The sequence below is a fragment of the Anomaloglossus baeobatrachus genome, chromosome 1 (assembly GCF_048569485.1).
Source record: "Anomaloglossus baeobatrachus isolate aAnoBae1 chromosome 1, aAnoBae1.hap1, whole genome shotgun sequence".
Classification (NCBI taxonomy): Eukaryota; Metazoa; Chordata; class Amphibia; order Anura; family Aromobatidae; genus Anomaloglossus; species Anomaloglossus baeobatrachus.
In genome coordinates this window covers 133856335-133872927 of record NC_134353.1, presented here as the reverse complement: position 1 = coordinate 133872927, position 16593 = coordinate 133856335, and the positions used below count along the sequence as shown (strand labels likewise).

Here is a 16593-nt window from a genome sequence, read left to right as displayed (position 1 = left end):
GATTGCAGGTGTTTGCAAATATTATTATAATTGCACTTAGGGGTACTTTGCAGGTTGCGACATCGCTACTGCGATATCGTTGGGGTCAAATCGAAAGTGAAGCACATCCGGCGCCGGTAACGACGTCGCAACGTGTAAAGCCTAGATGCACCAATAAACGATCGCAAAAGCGCCGAAAATCGGTGATCTGTGTAGTGTCGGTCATTTCCATAATTTCGCTGCAGCGACAGGTATGATGTTGTTCCTTGTTCCTGCGGCAGCACACATCGCTGTGTATGAAGCCGCAGGAGCAGGGAACATCTCCTTACCTGCGTCCCGCCTGCAATGAGGAAGGAAGGAGGTGGGCGGGATGTTTACGTCCCGCTCATCTCCGCCCCTCCGCTTTTATTGGCCGCCTGCCGTGTGACGTCGCTGTGACGCCGCATGACCCGCCCCCTTAGGAAGGAGGTGGGTCGCCGGCCAGAGCGACGGTCGCAGGGCAGGTGAGTGCATGTGAAGCCGGCGTAGAGATAATTTTCACAAGATATTATACCTGCGACGGGGGCGGGGACTATCATGTCGCAGGGCAGGTAAGTGCATGTGAAGCTGCCGTAGCGATAATGTTCGCTATGGCAGCTATCACAAGATATTGCATCTGTGACGGGGGCGGGGACTATCGCGCTCGGCATCACTACAACCGGCTAGCGATGTCGTAGCATGCAAAGTACCACTTAGGATCTTGGAGTTGTGAATACCATTAAGTTTGTTCAAAAGGCTAGTAAAGGGCTCTCAAGGCAAAACCAAGGCAGACCCAAGACACTCTTCTTGTCCCGTGAATCTCTGCGCCGTGCATTGTCCCTTCAGCCCCTACACTAGGTATAATGTCGGTACCCCAGAGTGTTCCTTAATATTTCCTATTACATGTTCACTTTATTTTTGTTCACTCTACAAAAAAATAAATAACTTTTTCCACTAAAAAAATACCAAAAGAAAAGGAGTCGGGCCGTCTAGTAGCGTTCATTGGAACTGCCCCGTCACTCCTTCCAGGGCCTGGTCCTGAGCGGTCAATCGTAGCCCTGCTATATGTCTGCCCCAAACAATACTTTTTTCACACTAGAGGCAGACCTGTTACTATAATACTATAATATACATAGAAAATAGTCATTTTTTTATGCAAACTGACAACTTTTCATTCTTTTCTAACGGTAGTCACGCACCACATCCAAACAGACCACGTGTTCACATTTCATACCCACTACTATGTGCATAGGAATAATATGATCAGCTCTCACATATCGTTTTGTTACAAAGTTTGAGTTTAATATATTTAGGAAAAACCCTCTAGATTATTGTAGTTACCATTAGACCTTGGACTAAGGCCCCAATTTGTTTTGTCTACTTTTTGGTGTTTTAAGCCTGTTTTTGATTTGCATCAAATTCTACTTTCAGTGTGTGTCATTTTATAAGAAAAAGACTGATGGCACATCCTACCTTTCTAATGTGAACAAGTGCAAACTGAACATGAACCTTAGTAACAAAAAGGAAAGAGTTGCACTCTGTAGTGTCTAAGATATGTGGAACAATGAATATAGGAATATAGACATGCATTACTGCTAAAAAACATGTAAAAATTGAGATACTTAGCACACAAAAATGGCTAATTTTATGTGAGCCCAACAGCCAACGGCAAGGCGACCTCTTTTTGTTGGGATTCCTGCTCTTCAGCCTTAGGAATTTTTAATTCTTCATTCGCAGGTTCCTGTACGCTCATAAATTGTAGGTTTATTTTAACCCGTAGGGGGGCATTAGAGTAGACAGGTACGCAACAAAAAGAGGTAGCCTTGCCGTTGGGCTCACATAAAACTGGCCATTTTTGTGTGCTAAGTATTTCAATTTTGTACATGTTTTTTATAGCAGTATTGCAAGTGTATATTCCTATATTCATTGTTACACATATCTTAGCCACTACAGAGTGCAACTGTCTCCTTTTTATTACTGTTTCATGTTCACTTTGCACCTTAGAAAGGTAGGATGTGCCATCAGTCTTTTTCTTATAAAATGGCACACACTGAAAGTAGAATTTGATGCAAATCAAAAACAGGCTTTAAACAAAATAATGAATATCTTAGCATTACAGAGTGCAACTGTCTCCTTTTTGTGCCATTTTTAAGTTTCTTTAATCGTTCTGCCTGGTTTTTTTTTCAATGCTTGCCATTTTGGAGCGTCTTTTCTTTGTTTTTTTTCAGTTGTTTGCGGCCAATTCTTCAATTACAACTTCTTAGAGTTGCAACATTTTTGCAGAAACGTACTGAAGATTTTCCCTGGAGTTTTTTTTTTTTTGTATGACTGAAATTTTTGCACCTATGGTTGTGTTGTTTACTATAAAAAGTTGCCAAAAAGGATACAGATAGAAAAAAAGCAATTTTAAATTGTGCAAAAATCTTAAACCACGTGCGCCATTTTGAAGAATTTGACGCAAATAAAATAAACGAATAACACAACACAAAAAAATACTGTAAGTGATGAATCAGACCCCATTAAGTTAAATGTTAAGTATCTGCAGTAGACTTTTCTGCGCCAAGATGCTGCAGGTTACAGTAAAAGTAAAATGAATGGAGTTTCTGAAGTCTTAAACACATTCAGCTTATTTTTTCCTTGCAGATTTGAAGCAGTTTCATATCTGCAGTGTCAATTCTTGCAACGTTTTTACAGCGTATTTTCACTCATTCAAATAAATAGGGAAAAAATGCGTCAAAATACTTCTTTTTTTATGCAGCGTTTTTTTTTTCTTACCAAGAGACGCGTTTTTGGTGCAGAAAATTCTGTTGCAAATACTTAAAGAGGTTGGCCACTACTTTTACATTGATGGCCTATCCTTAGCCATCTACATGCTGCGACATCGCTAACGATATATCGTCGGGGTCACGGTGTTTGTGACTCACATCCGGCGTCGTTAGCGACATCGCAGCGTGTGACAGGCAGGAGCGACCTTCAACGATCGCAAGAGAGACAAAAATCGTTGGTATATGAGAGGTCGTTCATTTACCAAAAATCGTTGTCTGGTGAGTAGCGATGTTGTTCGTCGTTCCTGCGGCAGCACACATCACTATGTGTGACACCGCAGGAGCGACGAACATCTCCTTACCTCCGTCCACCGGCAATGAGGAAGGAAGGAGGTGGGCGGCATGTTCCGGCCGCTAATCTCCGCCCCTCCTCTGCTATTGGACGGCTGCCGTGTGATGTCGCTGTGACGCCGCACAAACCGCCCCCTTAGAAAGGAGGCGGATCGCCGGCCAGAGCGACGTCGCAGGGAAGGTAAGTCCGTGTGACGGGTGTTGTGTGCCACGGGCAGCGATTTGCCCGTGACGCACAACCGACAGGGGCTGGTATGCTCGCTAGCGATATCAGTACCGATATCGCAGCGTGTAAAGTACCCTTTAGGGTCATCAATGTCGGATTGGCCGGGGTTTGACATTCAGCACCCCTGAAGATCAACAGTTCTCAGTCCTGCGGCGGCAGCCAGAAATGCTCAGTTTCGGGGCAGCCCGTCAACTGATAGTGGCCACGGCAGGGGAACTGCACATCCGCTTCCCATTCAAATCAATAGGAGGCGGATGTGCAGTACCCGGCCCCGGCCGTGGTCAGTTGACGGGGCAGCTTCAGAACTGAGCACAATCAGCCACCTGCTGCTAACACCGCTGATCGGCGAGGGTGCTGGGTGTTGGACCCCAGCCGATCAGACATTGATGACCTATCCTAAAGATAGGACATCAATGTAAAAGTAGTGGCAAACCTTTCTAATATGCACATGGCCTAAAGCCATGTTCTCATGATGAGCATTTGGTGAGTTTTCGATGTTGCAGAATTTCTGTGGTATTTCGGCATCTACTAGGTGAATTACGTTCCTTGTTTGTTTGTTTTTTTTGCAAGCATTAGTATCGCGTTTTTGACACTGGCTTTTACCTCTTTTTAGTATCTTATGTTTTAAATAAAGCTGCTTCGTTTTTTTTATATTTCCTGGTATTTGCTTTGACAATCCTTTAATGATGCAGTCATGTGGACATCACCTGCAGTTTTACCACGTTTCTGTAACGGAAACACGCTTATGATGCACATGCGTATTTTACTTGCAGATTTGCGGCATCCAATTGGAAAAATCTGCAAATAAAACTCAACGAACCTGCAAGAGAAGCTGATGTGGCGGATTACAAACAAGAACCACAAATTAATAGCAGAGTAGCCATGAGATTTCTATAAATCCCATCCACTTCACTGGAAGTGTAAGCCAAAAAATGCAGTCAAAAACTCATCATGTGAACCTAAAACTTGCTGTGATATCCTACCTCCCCATGTAGCCACACTTACTATGTAAAGATCATCCTCCGTATTAACTCGTCAGCTTCCAAATCAGATGTCAGTAACAGTATTCTTAGTCCTCAGACTCTTCTCGCATCATATAAGGATTTACCAGCAAGAAAATTAGCATTTGTATCCCACTGCCAAACCATGTCAGTCACCCGCAGAGGCAAAGTGACCATGACGAACCCTAAAGCTGGCAACATATTCAAGGTAGATCATAAAGCCTACCCTTATTTTACATTTAAAAGGACCAATTCTACAAAATCCCTTTGAGCTCCAACATTACTATTCTTAAGGCCGCTTTACACGCTGCGACATCGCTAGCGATCGCACCCGCCCCCGTCGTTGGTGCGTCACAGGCAAATCGCTGCCCGTGGTGACCAATATTGCTAGGACGCGTCAAACGGACTTATCTTCCTAGCGACGTCGCTGTGGGCGGCGAACAACCTCTTTTTTTAAGGGGGAGGTTCGTGCGACGTCACAGTGACGTCACACAGCGGGCCACCAATAGAAGCGGAGAGCAGACGCATAAACATCACTCCCACCTCGTTGCCGGAGGACGCAGGAACGCTGTTGTTCGTCGTTTCTAGGGTGTCACACATAGCGATGTGTGCTGCCTCAGGAACGACGAACAACCTGCGTTCAGCACCAGCAACGATATTTTGAAAATGAACGACATGTCAACAATCAACGATTTGGTGAGTATTTCTGATCCTTAGCGGTCGCTCGTACGTGTCACACGCAATGACGTCGCTAACGAGGCTGGATGTGCGTCATGAATTCCGTGACCCCAACGATATCTCGATAGCGATGTCGTTGCGTGTAAAGCGGCCTTTAGTCTTCAGACTCTTCTATCATCATATAAGTATTTACCAACAATAAAATTAGCATTTGTACCCCACTGCCAAACCATGTCTGCCACCCGCAGAGGCAAAGTGACCATGATGAACCCAAAAGGTGGCAACATATTCAAGGTAGGTCATAAAGCCTACCCTTATTTTACATTTAAAAGGACCAATTCTTCCAAATCCCTTTGGGTTCCAACATTGCTAGAGTCCAGGTGAGTAATCTGATTTAATAGCACTGCAGTAGAGGCACATAATACTATAGTGTGCAAAATATGAATGCATCAAAAAGAAAAAGTGCAAACCTGTATTGGCCATATTGGTCCAGAAAAGACATCATTTTGTGCAGGTTGTGACAGCCATCATTCAGCTAAGATAAAAATGTATGCTCATAGTCTATTCGTATGAAACATCAATACAGCCATATACACAAGCCAATTGACTACCTGAATACAATATTTATATAGATCTGTGATGCCATCGACATGGGGACATTCCTAGCTGGCTGCTAAACTCCTAGTCATCTTCTCCATCACCGGTCACAGAGCTTCCATTACTCCAGGCTCTCGAAATGTACGAATAAAGGTCATTTGTCTGATCACATCTGACCAAAATAACAATAATATTAATGTTTCTGGAGTAAGCCCCAGACAAGTAAAAGTTATCACTGTGGAAGTCTATCGCAACAACCATATAGCGGTACACAGAGAGTTGAGGACATCTAAGGGGAGTCTAACTACATAGGACTAGGGATCTACTTGATGATTTGTGGACAGTCGCTCCAAGCTTTTGATTTTCTCTTGGCTAATGCCAGCCATGCTGGTTCTGAGGAGGCGGGCGTGGCATCTGGCGTGGAGAACCTCTTTGGAAGATCCTTTGCATGTGGTACGGCTACAGTCTCTGTAATTTCCACTGTAGGAAAAACAAAGATAAGTAATGTGATTTACAAGAAATCATATATACAAAGTATTCAGGAGGCTTATTGTGTGATACATTGTATCTGTTCTTATGGTTATCTTTATGTAGCGCTGTATACAAAAATAAATCGGCAAAATTTAACTGTCCTCCAGTAACTTCCTGCATGATCGTTAGTATGTCTTACTGATCACATATAAATCTCATAGCATGTAACACAGTAATGTAATTGTTCATGTGTTTCCAAGCTGCGATTACATTTTTCTGGACATCTAAACAAAAAATCATGAATGACACCATACTTTTATGGAAATGACCTACACCCCATTAAACAAAAAAACCCCAAAACACTTCCACGTCACACCCTCAACAGAATGCCTAAGTATATACCTTGTTAATGCAGTTCTGAATATAAATATATTTTTAGACATGATGTAACAGCAGAACAGTGAGTGCAGCTCTGGAAATGACTGTAGTATAACACATGATGTAACAGGAGAATAGTGAGTCCAGCTCTGGATATGACAAGTATAAGACATGATGTAACTGGAGAATAGTGAGTCCAGCTCTGGAATGGACTGGAATTTAACATGCTGTAACAGGAGAATAGTGAGCCCAGCTCTGGATGTGACGAGTAACTGTAGAATAGTGAGTGCAGCACTGGATGTGATGAGTATTAGGCTATGTGCGCACAGTGCGTTTTTCGCGACGTTTTTGCGCGTTTTTCGGGTGCGTTTTGGGTCAGAAAACTGCATGACTTTGCTTCCCCAGCTAAGTCTGTGAGTTTTCATTTTTGCTGTCCGCACAGTGCTTTTTTTTTTTTAGCTGTGTTTTTGAGGTGAAAAAAAAAGCAACATGTCAATTCTTTTCTGAATTTTTCTGCATTTTTTCACCCATGCAATGCATTGGATAAATGTAGCAAAACGCAGTGACCAAAAACGCAGCCAAAAATGCGGTAAAAACGCATGCATTTTTACCACTGCGTTTTTGCCGCGGGTCAATTTTTCTGCGTTTTTTTGCGGCCAAAAACGCTGCATCTTTGTGGTTACAAAAAAAGACAACGTGCACACATAGCCTTAAGCTGGTACAGTGGCTCAGAGGTTAGCATTGCAGTCTTGCAGCGCTGGGATCCTGGGTTCACGTCTCAGGACGAACAACATCTGCAAGAAGTTTGTATGTTCTCCCCGTGTTTGCGTGCCCTCGTAGATCGGGCTCCGCACCCGGAAAGTGGCATTGCGCAGATTATCCTTTTCTCTTATGGTGCGAGCCAGCACTTCGGACCTCTGCTGCTCTCGGGCAGCAATCTCGCGGCCCAGCTGGTTCGGCTCCCTGTCCCAGTACGGGGCGTTTGCGTGCCCCTGCGCGCGGGTCGGGCCCCGCTGGACTTCCCCCACACCAGCCACGACCGGTACTCTCTTTGGGGGTCCTGCGGTGATGCGACCTGGGCTGTTGCTTTGCAGCGGCGACCCGGCGCAGCCTCAGCCGAAGCGTGGAGTTTGGGGACAACAGGCCTCACCTGCTGGGCCTTCCTGCTCACAGCTTCCACCTCTTCTATAGCCGGATGGACTACTGAAGCCGGGACTGTCTTGGGTGCGGTCGCTTCCGGGGTCGACGGCTCCTTTTCGCGGACGGGCACCTCCCGCGGGATCTTCCATGGCAGCGGGAGCGGTGCGGGTCGTTCGCGGGCAACGCCTACAGGCTGGTCCTCCAGGGCGGACGGGCTGAACACCATTACTACCAGTGTTGGGGGCAGCGAGCCTAGTGGTGGGGCAGCAACAGCCGGTGCAGATGGCGGGGGAGGCAGCAGGGTGAACGGACGTAGACCGGGCCCCTCAGCTGCAGCGACCGGTCTTTCAAGGACACAGGGGCGTGGGTCGCTTACCCGCTCCTCCAACACTGTCTCCACCTCGCGTCTCCACACGGCCACCGCCACTTCCTCCATTTCGGCCACCCATCTCTCCATCAGGAATCGGACTTGGGCCTGCAAGCGGCAGCACATTTGTGCGGTCCGGGCCTCCACCCACGCCGCTGTTCCTGGCGTGGGCTCCGGGATCTCAGCATTGCCGAACGGGACGGACATACTGGCGCTTGTGCTTTCAGTTACCGGATGTGTAGCAGAGTCCTGGCGTCCCTGCTCTTTATACCTTTGGTTACATCAGGTACACCTGCACCCGCCCCCCCCTTGGTTCTTTCTAGCACTTCCTTCTTCAGGGGGCGGGGCTTCACTTTCGCCCCTTCCCTGCTCGGGGAAGACACTCGAGCGGGAAATCTTCGCGCCAAAGATGGCGGAACTTCAAATTTTTCGGCCGGACGCCGCCGGCGGGGACTGCAAGGTGCACTTCTACTGGTAGGTAGATTGGTTCTATCCTGTTCGTGATGCCAAGTTGTCATGGGCGGAGGGGCCGCACTCGCCACGCTGGGATCCGTGGCTGCTGTTGCTCGGTGGCTCAAACGGTGGGCCGGACCCGGGGACTCGAGCAGCGCTCCTCGCCCACGAGTGAAAAGGGGGGTGGTTTGTTTTGGGGAGATACTCCGTGACGCCACCCACAGGTCGTGGTGATAATGGGCACAACCGCTGCTGGTGACGGGGATCCCGGGAGCGATGGCAGGGAGCAGCTAGGATGTTGTCCCCTCCGTGGATAGGGTTTGGTGATCCCGGGGCCCGGTTGTGGAACGGGGAGGCTGGATGGATGGGGTGCAGAGTTGCAGGGGCAGCGCGGTGCGGTGCCAGATGGCACTGTGGTACTCACTCAGGCACAATTTCACAGAGTCTCTGGTAAACCAAACGGCTGGATGGACGGGTCCCGCAGCCAGCTGCAGTGTCTTTGCTCTCCCCGGACAGGTTGATGGTGGCTGTCTTTCCCTGCACCTGTGTAGAATGTGTTGACTCCGATGGCTTCTCAACGGTAGTCCGCTCCCCAGCGTATAGGTACCGAAGGAGCCCATGTTGCCCGCAGGCGCTGGCCCTTGGATTTCTAGCCTATGGCGGTGGCTGGGTATCATCACGGTGTGGACTGTTGCCTTCTGTCGAGTCTTGGGTGTTAGGAAACCCCTGGGGTTCCGGTCACTCTCGGATTTGACCGTTGTCGGCGGCTCCAAGCCTAGTCGGGGTCCGATGGCCCTGCCTTTGTGCTTAGCTTCACTCCGCTCCCCGGTTCGGTACCGGCGGGCCACTGCCCGACCCCGGTCCTACGGTTCCGCAGAGGTCCACTAACTCCTTCAGACGGCCACCACCGTCTGCCGACCTTGCTGACAATGCCTGGGCTCCTACCCAGACATTAACAGTTTCTGTCCTCTCACTTTCAACTCTCAAACGAATCTGTCACTTTTCCCGCCTCCAGGCCTGTGAACTCCTCGGTGGGTGGGGCCAACCGCCTGGCTCCGCCCCAACTGGTGTGGACATCAGATCCTGGAGGGAGGCAACAAGGGTTTTGTTTGACTGGTGTTAACTATCCAGGGGAGGGGGTGTGTGTGTGGTGTCATGTTTGTGGCTACCTGGCTAGTCCAGGGCTCCACAGATGTGACTTGGAGAAGAGACATGAACCTTCTAAATTCCTAATATGTCTCCATCTTCATCAGTCACTGGCTCCTACCCTTTATCCCCCCTTCAGAGCCTAGTCAGACACACGGATGTCAGACCCACTAAATCCATGCTAGATCCATCTCTCCTAGCATGCTGCTGTTAGGACACACTTCTTTCTGTGAGTTTTCTGAGTGACTTAGATAATGGCTCACTGACAGAAGATTGTGTGGTGACAGTCTATGGGTCAGAAGATGGATGAAAGGTCGGAGGTGCTCACAGTACCAGACTTCAGTGTCAGGGGGCTCGCATGGCGGACACTGAGACAAAACGGTGTTTTACACGCTGCAACATCGCTAACGATATATCGTCGGGGTCACGTAGTTAGTGACGCACATCCGGCGTCGTTAGCGACATTGCAGCGTGTGACACCAAGGAACGATGATCAATGATCGCAAAAACGGCAAAAATCATTGTCGCTCCTTTCCTTAATATCGTTGCTGCTGCAGGTACGATGTTGTTCGTCGTTCCTGCGGCATCACACATCGCTATGTGTGACACCGCAGGAACGACGAACATCTCCTTACCTGTGTCCACTGGCAATGAGGAAGGAAGGAGGTGGGCGACATGTTACGGCCGCTCATCTTCGCCCCCCCCTCTGCTATTGGGCGGCCGCTTAGTGACGCCGCAGTGATGTCGCTGTGACGCCGAACGCACCTCCCCCTTGAAGGAGGGATTTTTCAGCGGTCACAGCGACGTCGCGGACAAGGTATGTGCGTGTGACGCTGCCATAGCGATAATGTTCGCTACGGCAGCGATCACCACATGTCGCACGAGCGACGGGGGCGGGTGCTATCACGTATGACATCGCTAGCTATCGCTAGCGATGTCGCAGCATGTAAAGCACCCTAAAGGGTGGAGAAGGGCAGTAAAAGCTGGAAAGAAGCCATCCTTGTTCCACCTCCTCCTCCTAATCCCTCCTATTGTTGTCACTGTGCTCTGAGGTATTTGTTTAGCACATGGCAGCGTTTGTGCATCTTAGGGCTTGTTGACATATCACAGCTTTACTGACCGTCAGATTTTATGTGCTAAGGGTTGACACCTCTGGTCAAACAGTTCTGTAATGTTAACATATGTGTCCCGTAACCTCATGCACTGATTCCTTATCTTTAATATTGACTTCAGTGGCCAATGAATGACTATACGATCGCTCAGGAGCTGATGGCCCGGCTTATGGCTCTGTCCATATTGTATACCTGTGACAGATGTTGGAAGTGTGTTGGATTTCTGCAGCTGCTCCCGGCGCTGGAGTCTCGTCACCACAGTCTCACATTTCTTCTCTTCCTGGGGCACTGGCTTCTGCAGGGATCCAGATCTGCTTCTGTACTCTCCTGCTTGAACACTAGATGTCTAAAACAATATTTGGGAACATATTATATATTTTTATGAATTTATCAGAAAAATACCATCTTCTATTTTCAATTATTTCATTATTTTTCAATCATATTTGTTACTTTCTGCATATAAATTAATGTTTATTCACTAGTTCAAGGTACAATCATCTATACATTGGCTATTATAAGCTATGAAAACATCAAGAAGCTTAAATGAGTAGTATACACAAACAAGTATACCCATCTATTATAGGTATTGGTGCTTAAAGGGGTTGTCTACTACTAAGACAACCCCTTCTGATTCCACGTTTCTCCCAGATAAAATAATAAAGCAAACACTCACCTCCCATCCTGGTACCCTTCCAGCGGTATCGGGGATCGCAGGGCCGGGGCTCATATGGGGTTGTAACATCATGGAAGTCCAATCAGTGTCGGCTTGTTTACCTGCCTTCAGACTAAACAAGTTAACATGAAGTGAGTGCTGTGGCTGCACTCACTTCCTGTTGATTGTTCATTTGGTTTAAAGTCATGAAGAAGGAAGCCAGCACTGATTGGACGTGGGGTTCGTGTGATGTCACAACCCCACATGAGAACTAACACTGCAATCCAGGAGATCGCTGGAAGGGTACCGGGACGGGAGCTGAGTATAATCTTGATTATTTTTTCTTGGGTGAACATGTAGAATCAGAAGGGGTTGTCTTAGTAGTGGTCAACCCCTTCTTTAAGTAAATGGGCTACGTACCTATGAGCTTAAGAGGCACTGTGTCTGTTAAAAGGATATGCAAAGAGCGTCTTCAGAGAGAAAAAGGACTTGAACCTATTGAATGTAGCAATCATAAACGTCAATATCAACTCTTTAATGAGCCTTGTCACATGACAGGATAAGAAGCCAAATCATACATTCCCTTTGCAGACACACGTTTCAGGTTGGTTGCCCCTCCTCAGTGTAAAGCAGGACATCTGATTTGGCTAGGTGAGGGGCCTCTGGTCGGAGGTCTAAGGGGAACGTTTTTCTTTATGGATTGTTACATCCAACAGAAGGCGCTAGAGAATAAGTCCTCTTCCTCTCTAGAGAGGCAATTTGCATATTTAAATTTCCAGAGGAGCATTGCATGGCTTGTTAAATAGATAACACTTTAATTTCTTATCAATAATAAATCTTCTCATCTCTCACTGCCTGCAGGTAGCGGACTAGTCAGGCACCGCTGTCCATCATTGCTGCAGCATGCTGTGATCATGCCCACAGCGGTGTGACTGACACCATAGTGTGTGCAGGGAGGAGGGATCCATTCAGAGACACCTCTAGCCAAAACAGGTCTGTTATAAACAGAATAAATGGAATAAAAATGTCCATTTTAAAATGGATCCTTTTATTTAATTTTTTAAAGATTGATCTGTTCAAAACAGAAACTGTTTATGATTGCACTCAGTTTGTAATGGAACCATTTTTTTATTGTTTTAAATATTAGGTTTGCACAAAGTAGAATTTTAATATATTATTTGTTTGAAAATAAAAATATAAGTTCATATAATATGTCCAGAAAAAAAATTGTCATAAAGAATAAAATTTTTGCATATACACTATATTTACACTGATCAGTGTCCACATTACTATTATCTACTATTCAAAATGAACCTTTAAATTGTACAATTATGGCCAAAAAATCTATTTTTTGTTCATTCTCAATACAAAAAAATCTATATATAAAGTCACAATAATGTATATGTACTTTCCCCAAAAATCTACAAAATTCTCACGAATAAAACAATTAATAATTTAAGCAATAATAGATCAAATTACAATTTCTTTCCCTAGTTTGTCAGCCTGCTTGGCCTCTCGGGCTTGTCTCCTCTCCTCCCTGGATGCTTGCTGCTCGCGGAAACCTTTTTGCTTCTGTAGAGCGAGTGTGATCCAGAGTGGCTGAGCGGATTCAACTTTCTCCATCAGTCTTGTGCCATCTAATGAATGCCGACTCTGAAGCACTGGTCTCTCTGTAAGAACAAATCATACAGTACGTCAGTCATATCATTACAGAAGGACTAGTGATCTTATCTACCTCTACCTCCTAGTCGTGAACTAGAAGAAGAGCTATAAAATTTGAAATCTACCTCCCACTGATATGGCTAACATGAAAAATTCCATATAAAAACCATATATTTAATAGATATGTATTAAAACTAGGATAAAAAACACCACAACAAGTATAAGATCAAAGATATACACAATTAGTACCTAATGGCACAGAAAAAGGGAGGAGGCAATTATGACCCTCCTCCCTTTTTCTGTGCACTTAGTTACTAGTTGTGAAATCTTGGATCCTATATTAAAATATTATATTAAATATAAAATATAAAAATATTAAATATAAGTATTCGTGTTTTCCTTAACCAAGAATCATCAAAAACACTAGTCCATGCCCTCATAATCTCCCGCCTCAACTACTGCAAACTCCTGCTCTGTGGCCTTCCTTCCAACACTCTTGCACCCCTCCAATCTATCCTAAACTCTGCGGCCCGATTACTCCACCTGTTCACTCGCTATTCCCTGGCCGCGCCACTCTGCCAATCCCTTCACTGGCTTCCCATTGCTCAAAGACTTCAGTTCAAGACACTAACCATGACATACAAAGCCATCCACAACCTGTCTCCTCCTTACATATGTGACCTAGTTTCCTAGTACCTACCTGCACGCAACCTCAGATCCTCACAAGATCTCCTTTTCTACTGCTCTCTTATTTCCTACTAGAAGGTGGCCCGATTCTACGCATCGGGTATTCTAGAATTTACGTATTGTGTAGTTCATGTATGATTTTTGTTATATATATATATATATATATATATATATATATATATATATATAGATGTTGTTGTGTGTAGTTACCAAGTGTTTGTGTAGGGCGCTGTACATGTTCTGGGTGTTGTCTGGGTGTGGCGGGGGGTGAGAGCGGTGTTGTATGTGTGTTGCGTGTGTTGCGTTGTTTGTGGAGCGCTGTGTGTCTGTTGTGTGTGTGTGTGTTGCACGGTTTGTGTGGGTGTGGTGTGTTTTGCGGGGAGGTATGTTTTGTGCAATGTGTGTGTTGTGCGGTATGTGCGTATATTTATGTATGCCGCGGTGTTTGCGTGTTGGGTGTTGTGTGTGTGCGGCGTTGTCTGTGTGTGTGGGTGTCTGTGTATGGCGGTGTTTGTGGTTCCCAGTGTGTGTGTGGTGTGTTGTGTGTGTGTGTTGGGGGGAGGTGTGCACCTCCCATCGTGCTCCATCTCCCATGCTGCGCACCCCCCATCGTGCCCCATCCCCCATGCTGCGCACCCCCCATCGTGCTCCATCCCCCATGCTGCCCACCCCCCATCGTGCTCCATCCCCCATGCTGCCCACCCCCCATCGTGCTCCATCCCCTATGCTGCGCATTCCCCATCGTGCTCCATCCCCGATGCTGCGCACCCCCCATCGTGCTCCATCCCCCATGCTGCGCATTCCCCATCGTGCTCCATCCTCCATGCTGCGCACTCCCCATCGTGCTCCATCCCCCATGCTGCGCACCCCCCATTGTGCTACATCCCCCATGCTGCGCACCCCATCGTGCTCCATCCCCCATGCTATAATAGTTCTCCTATTATACTCAGAGAGGAGTATAATAGGAGGACTATAATAGGAGGAGTAGTCCTGGGGGGAGAGGAGTATAATGCCGGCTCCCTGCACATGTGTACCGGGAGCCGGTGTACGCTGGTAACTATGATACACATCGGGTAACTAAGGGACCTTAGTTACCCGATGTGTATAATGGTTACCAGCGTTCACCGGCTCCGTCAAGATGCCAGCATCGCAAGGTTATGTCTGGCGCTGCTGGGATCGTGACGGAGCCGGTGTACACTGGTAACTATGATACACATCGGGTAATTAAGGGACCTTAGTTACCCGATGTGTATAATGGTTACCAGCGTTCACCGGCTTTGTCACGATCCCAGCAGCGCAAGGTTATGTCTGGCGATGCGTGCGGAGGGCCGGGGCGAGTGGCCAATCCATGCGGAGGGCGGGGCCAGGCCGAGGCGAGCGACCAATCCGTGGGGGGGCGGAGCCGAGGCGAGGCGAGCGGCCTATCCGTGCGAGGGGGCGGGGCCATGGCGAGCCCAGCGGCCAATCAGCTTTGTGTCACCGTAAGGACACAATTTTGGAGCAAGACAGACAGACAGACAGACAGACAGACAGACAGAATAAGGCAATTATATATATAGATTCCCAGAATCGCATACAAGATTTCTCCCACGCCTCACCCATACTCTGGAATGCTCTACACCAGCATACCAGACTCTCGTCTACTGTGGAAAGCTTCAAAAGGAACCTGAAGACCCACCTCTTCCGACAAGCCTACAACCTGCAGTAACCCTCAGACCAGTAGACCACTGCGCAACCAACTCTGTCCTCATCTATTGTACCCTCACCCATTCCCTGTAGACTGTGAGACTTGGGCAGGGTCCGTTCTTCTCCTGTACCAGTCTGTTTTTGTAATCTTCATGATTGTTGTACTTGTTTTTTTATGTATACCCTTTTCACTTGTAAAGCGCCATGGAATAAATGGCGCTATAATAATAATAATAAAAAAATAATAATAATATTTGGTGTGGTGTTTGTGGTCCTAGTTTTTAATACATGTCTATTAAATATATGTTTTTAGATGGGGTTTTTCATGTTGGCCCTCTCATTGATCCCATAAATGAAGAAGTAAAATTTGCCATCAGTCTATAGTACCTCCCACTGAGACCCCAAAATAAGGAAATATACAATGAGCATGGATATCATTGAAAAATGGATACTCAGTGTTTAGGTTATTTGAGTGAGACTACACAGCAACTCTTCATTATGCCAGACAGGAGATTTCTTTTTCATATACCAGAAAGGTGTTTGCTTTTACTGTCTATCAAGAAAAACACTATTCCGACCTACTGTGACCCTCACAGCTCTTTTTCATAAACTATTGCTTTGTCTAGTAAATTTTATGGCTACAATTACAAAATCTTCCAAATATTGAACCAATATTAAAAATATTTGTCCAACTCTCCAGCCTCTCCCCAGTAAAATAAATAACCATAAATGTTATATAGCTTAATAGCATACTCAATTGTTCCAGGTGCCCTGATAAATGTCCCTTAAATTTTTTCTTACAAATTTTGAGTTGAGCATTTGTGCTTTTCTCTTATCTGTCCATAGAACATTTTCCAAGAAACATTTTGGAATATCTAGTTTGGGCAAATTTGATGTGGGCCATAATGTGCTTTAGAAGCTTAGAGCCTTCTCCATAGTATTTCCAACCCTCTGGAATAATCTCCCCCTACAGCTCCGCATTGCCCCTACCTCATTGGTCTTCCATAAAGATCTCAACACTTACATACATATGCCAGCAGGCCTGGGACCGTAAAGGCCCCGTCACATGCATCGATATATCGTGCGATCGCACCCGCCCCTGTCGTTTGTGCATCACGGGCAATTCATTGCCCGTGGCGCACAATGTCGTTAACCCCCGTCACACATACTCTCCCTAACGACATCGCTGTGGGCGGCGAACATCCTCTTCCTGAAGGGGGAGGG

At 46.5% G+C, this 16593-nt stretch overlaps 1 protein-coding gene across 3 annotated transcripts in view; it reads right to left on the bottom strand.

The window, feature by feature from the left end:
* Nucleotides 1-2062: 2062 nt before the first annotated feature.
* Nucleotides 2063-16593, bottom strand: part of CRACD (capping protein inhibiting regulator of actin dynamics) — a 90159-nt gene continuing 75628 nt past the window's right edge. For all 3 annotated transcript variants that reach the window (XM_075347066.1, XM_075347064.1, XM_075347065.1), the window contains 3 exons: nucleotides 12814-13004; nucleotides 10875-11028; nucleotides 2063-6095 (listed from right to left, as the gene is read on the bottom strand). In XM_075347066.1, the coding sequence (XP_075203181.1) occupies nucleotides 5938-6095; nucleotides 10875-11028; nucleotides 12814-13004 (503 nt within the window). In that variant the 3' untranslated portion in view covers nucleotides 2063-5937. The remainder of the gene's footprint in view (nucleotides 6096-10874; nucleotides 11029-12813; nucleotides 13005-16593) is intronic.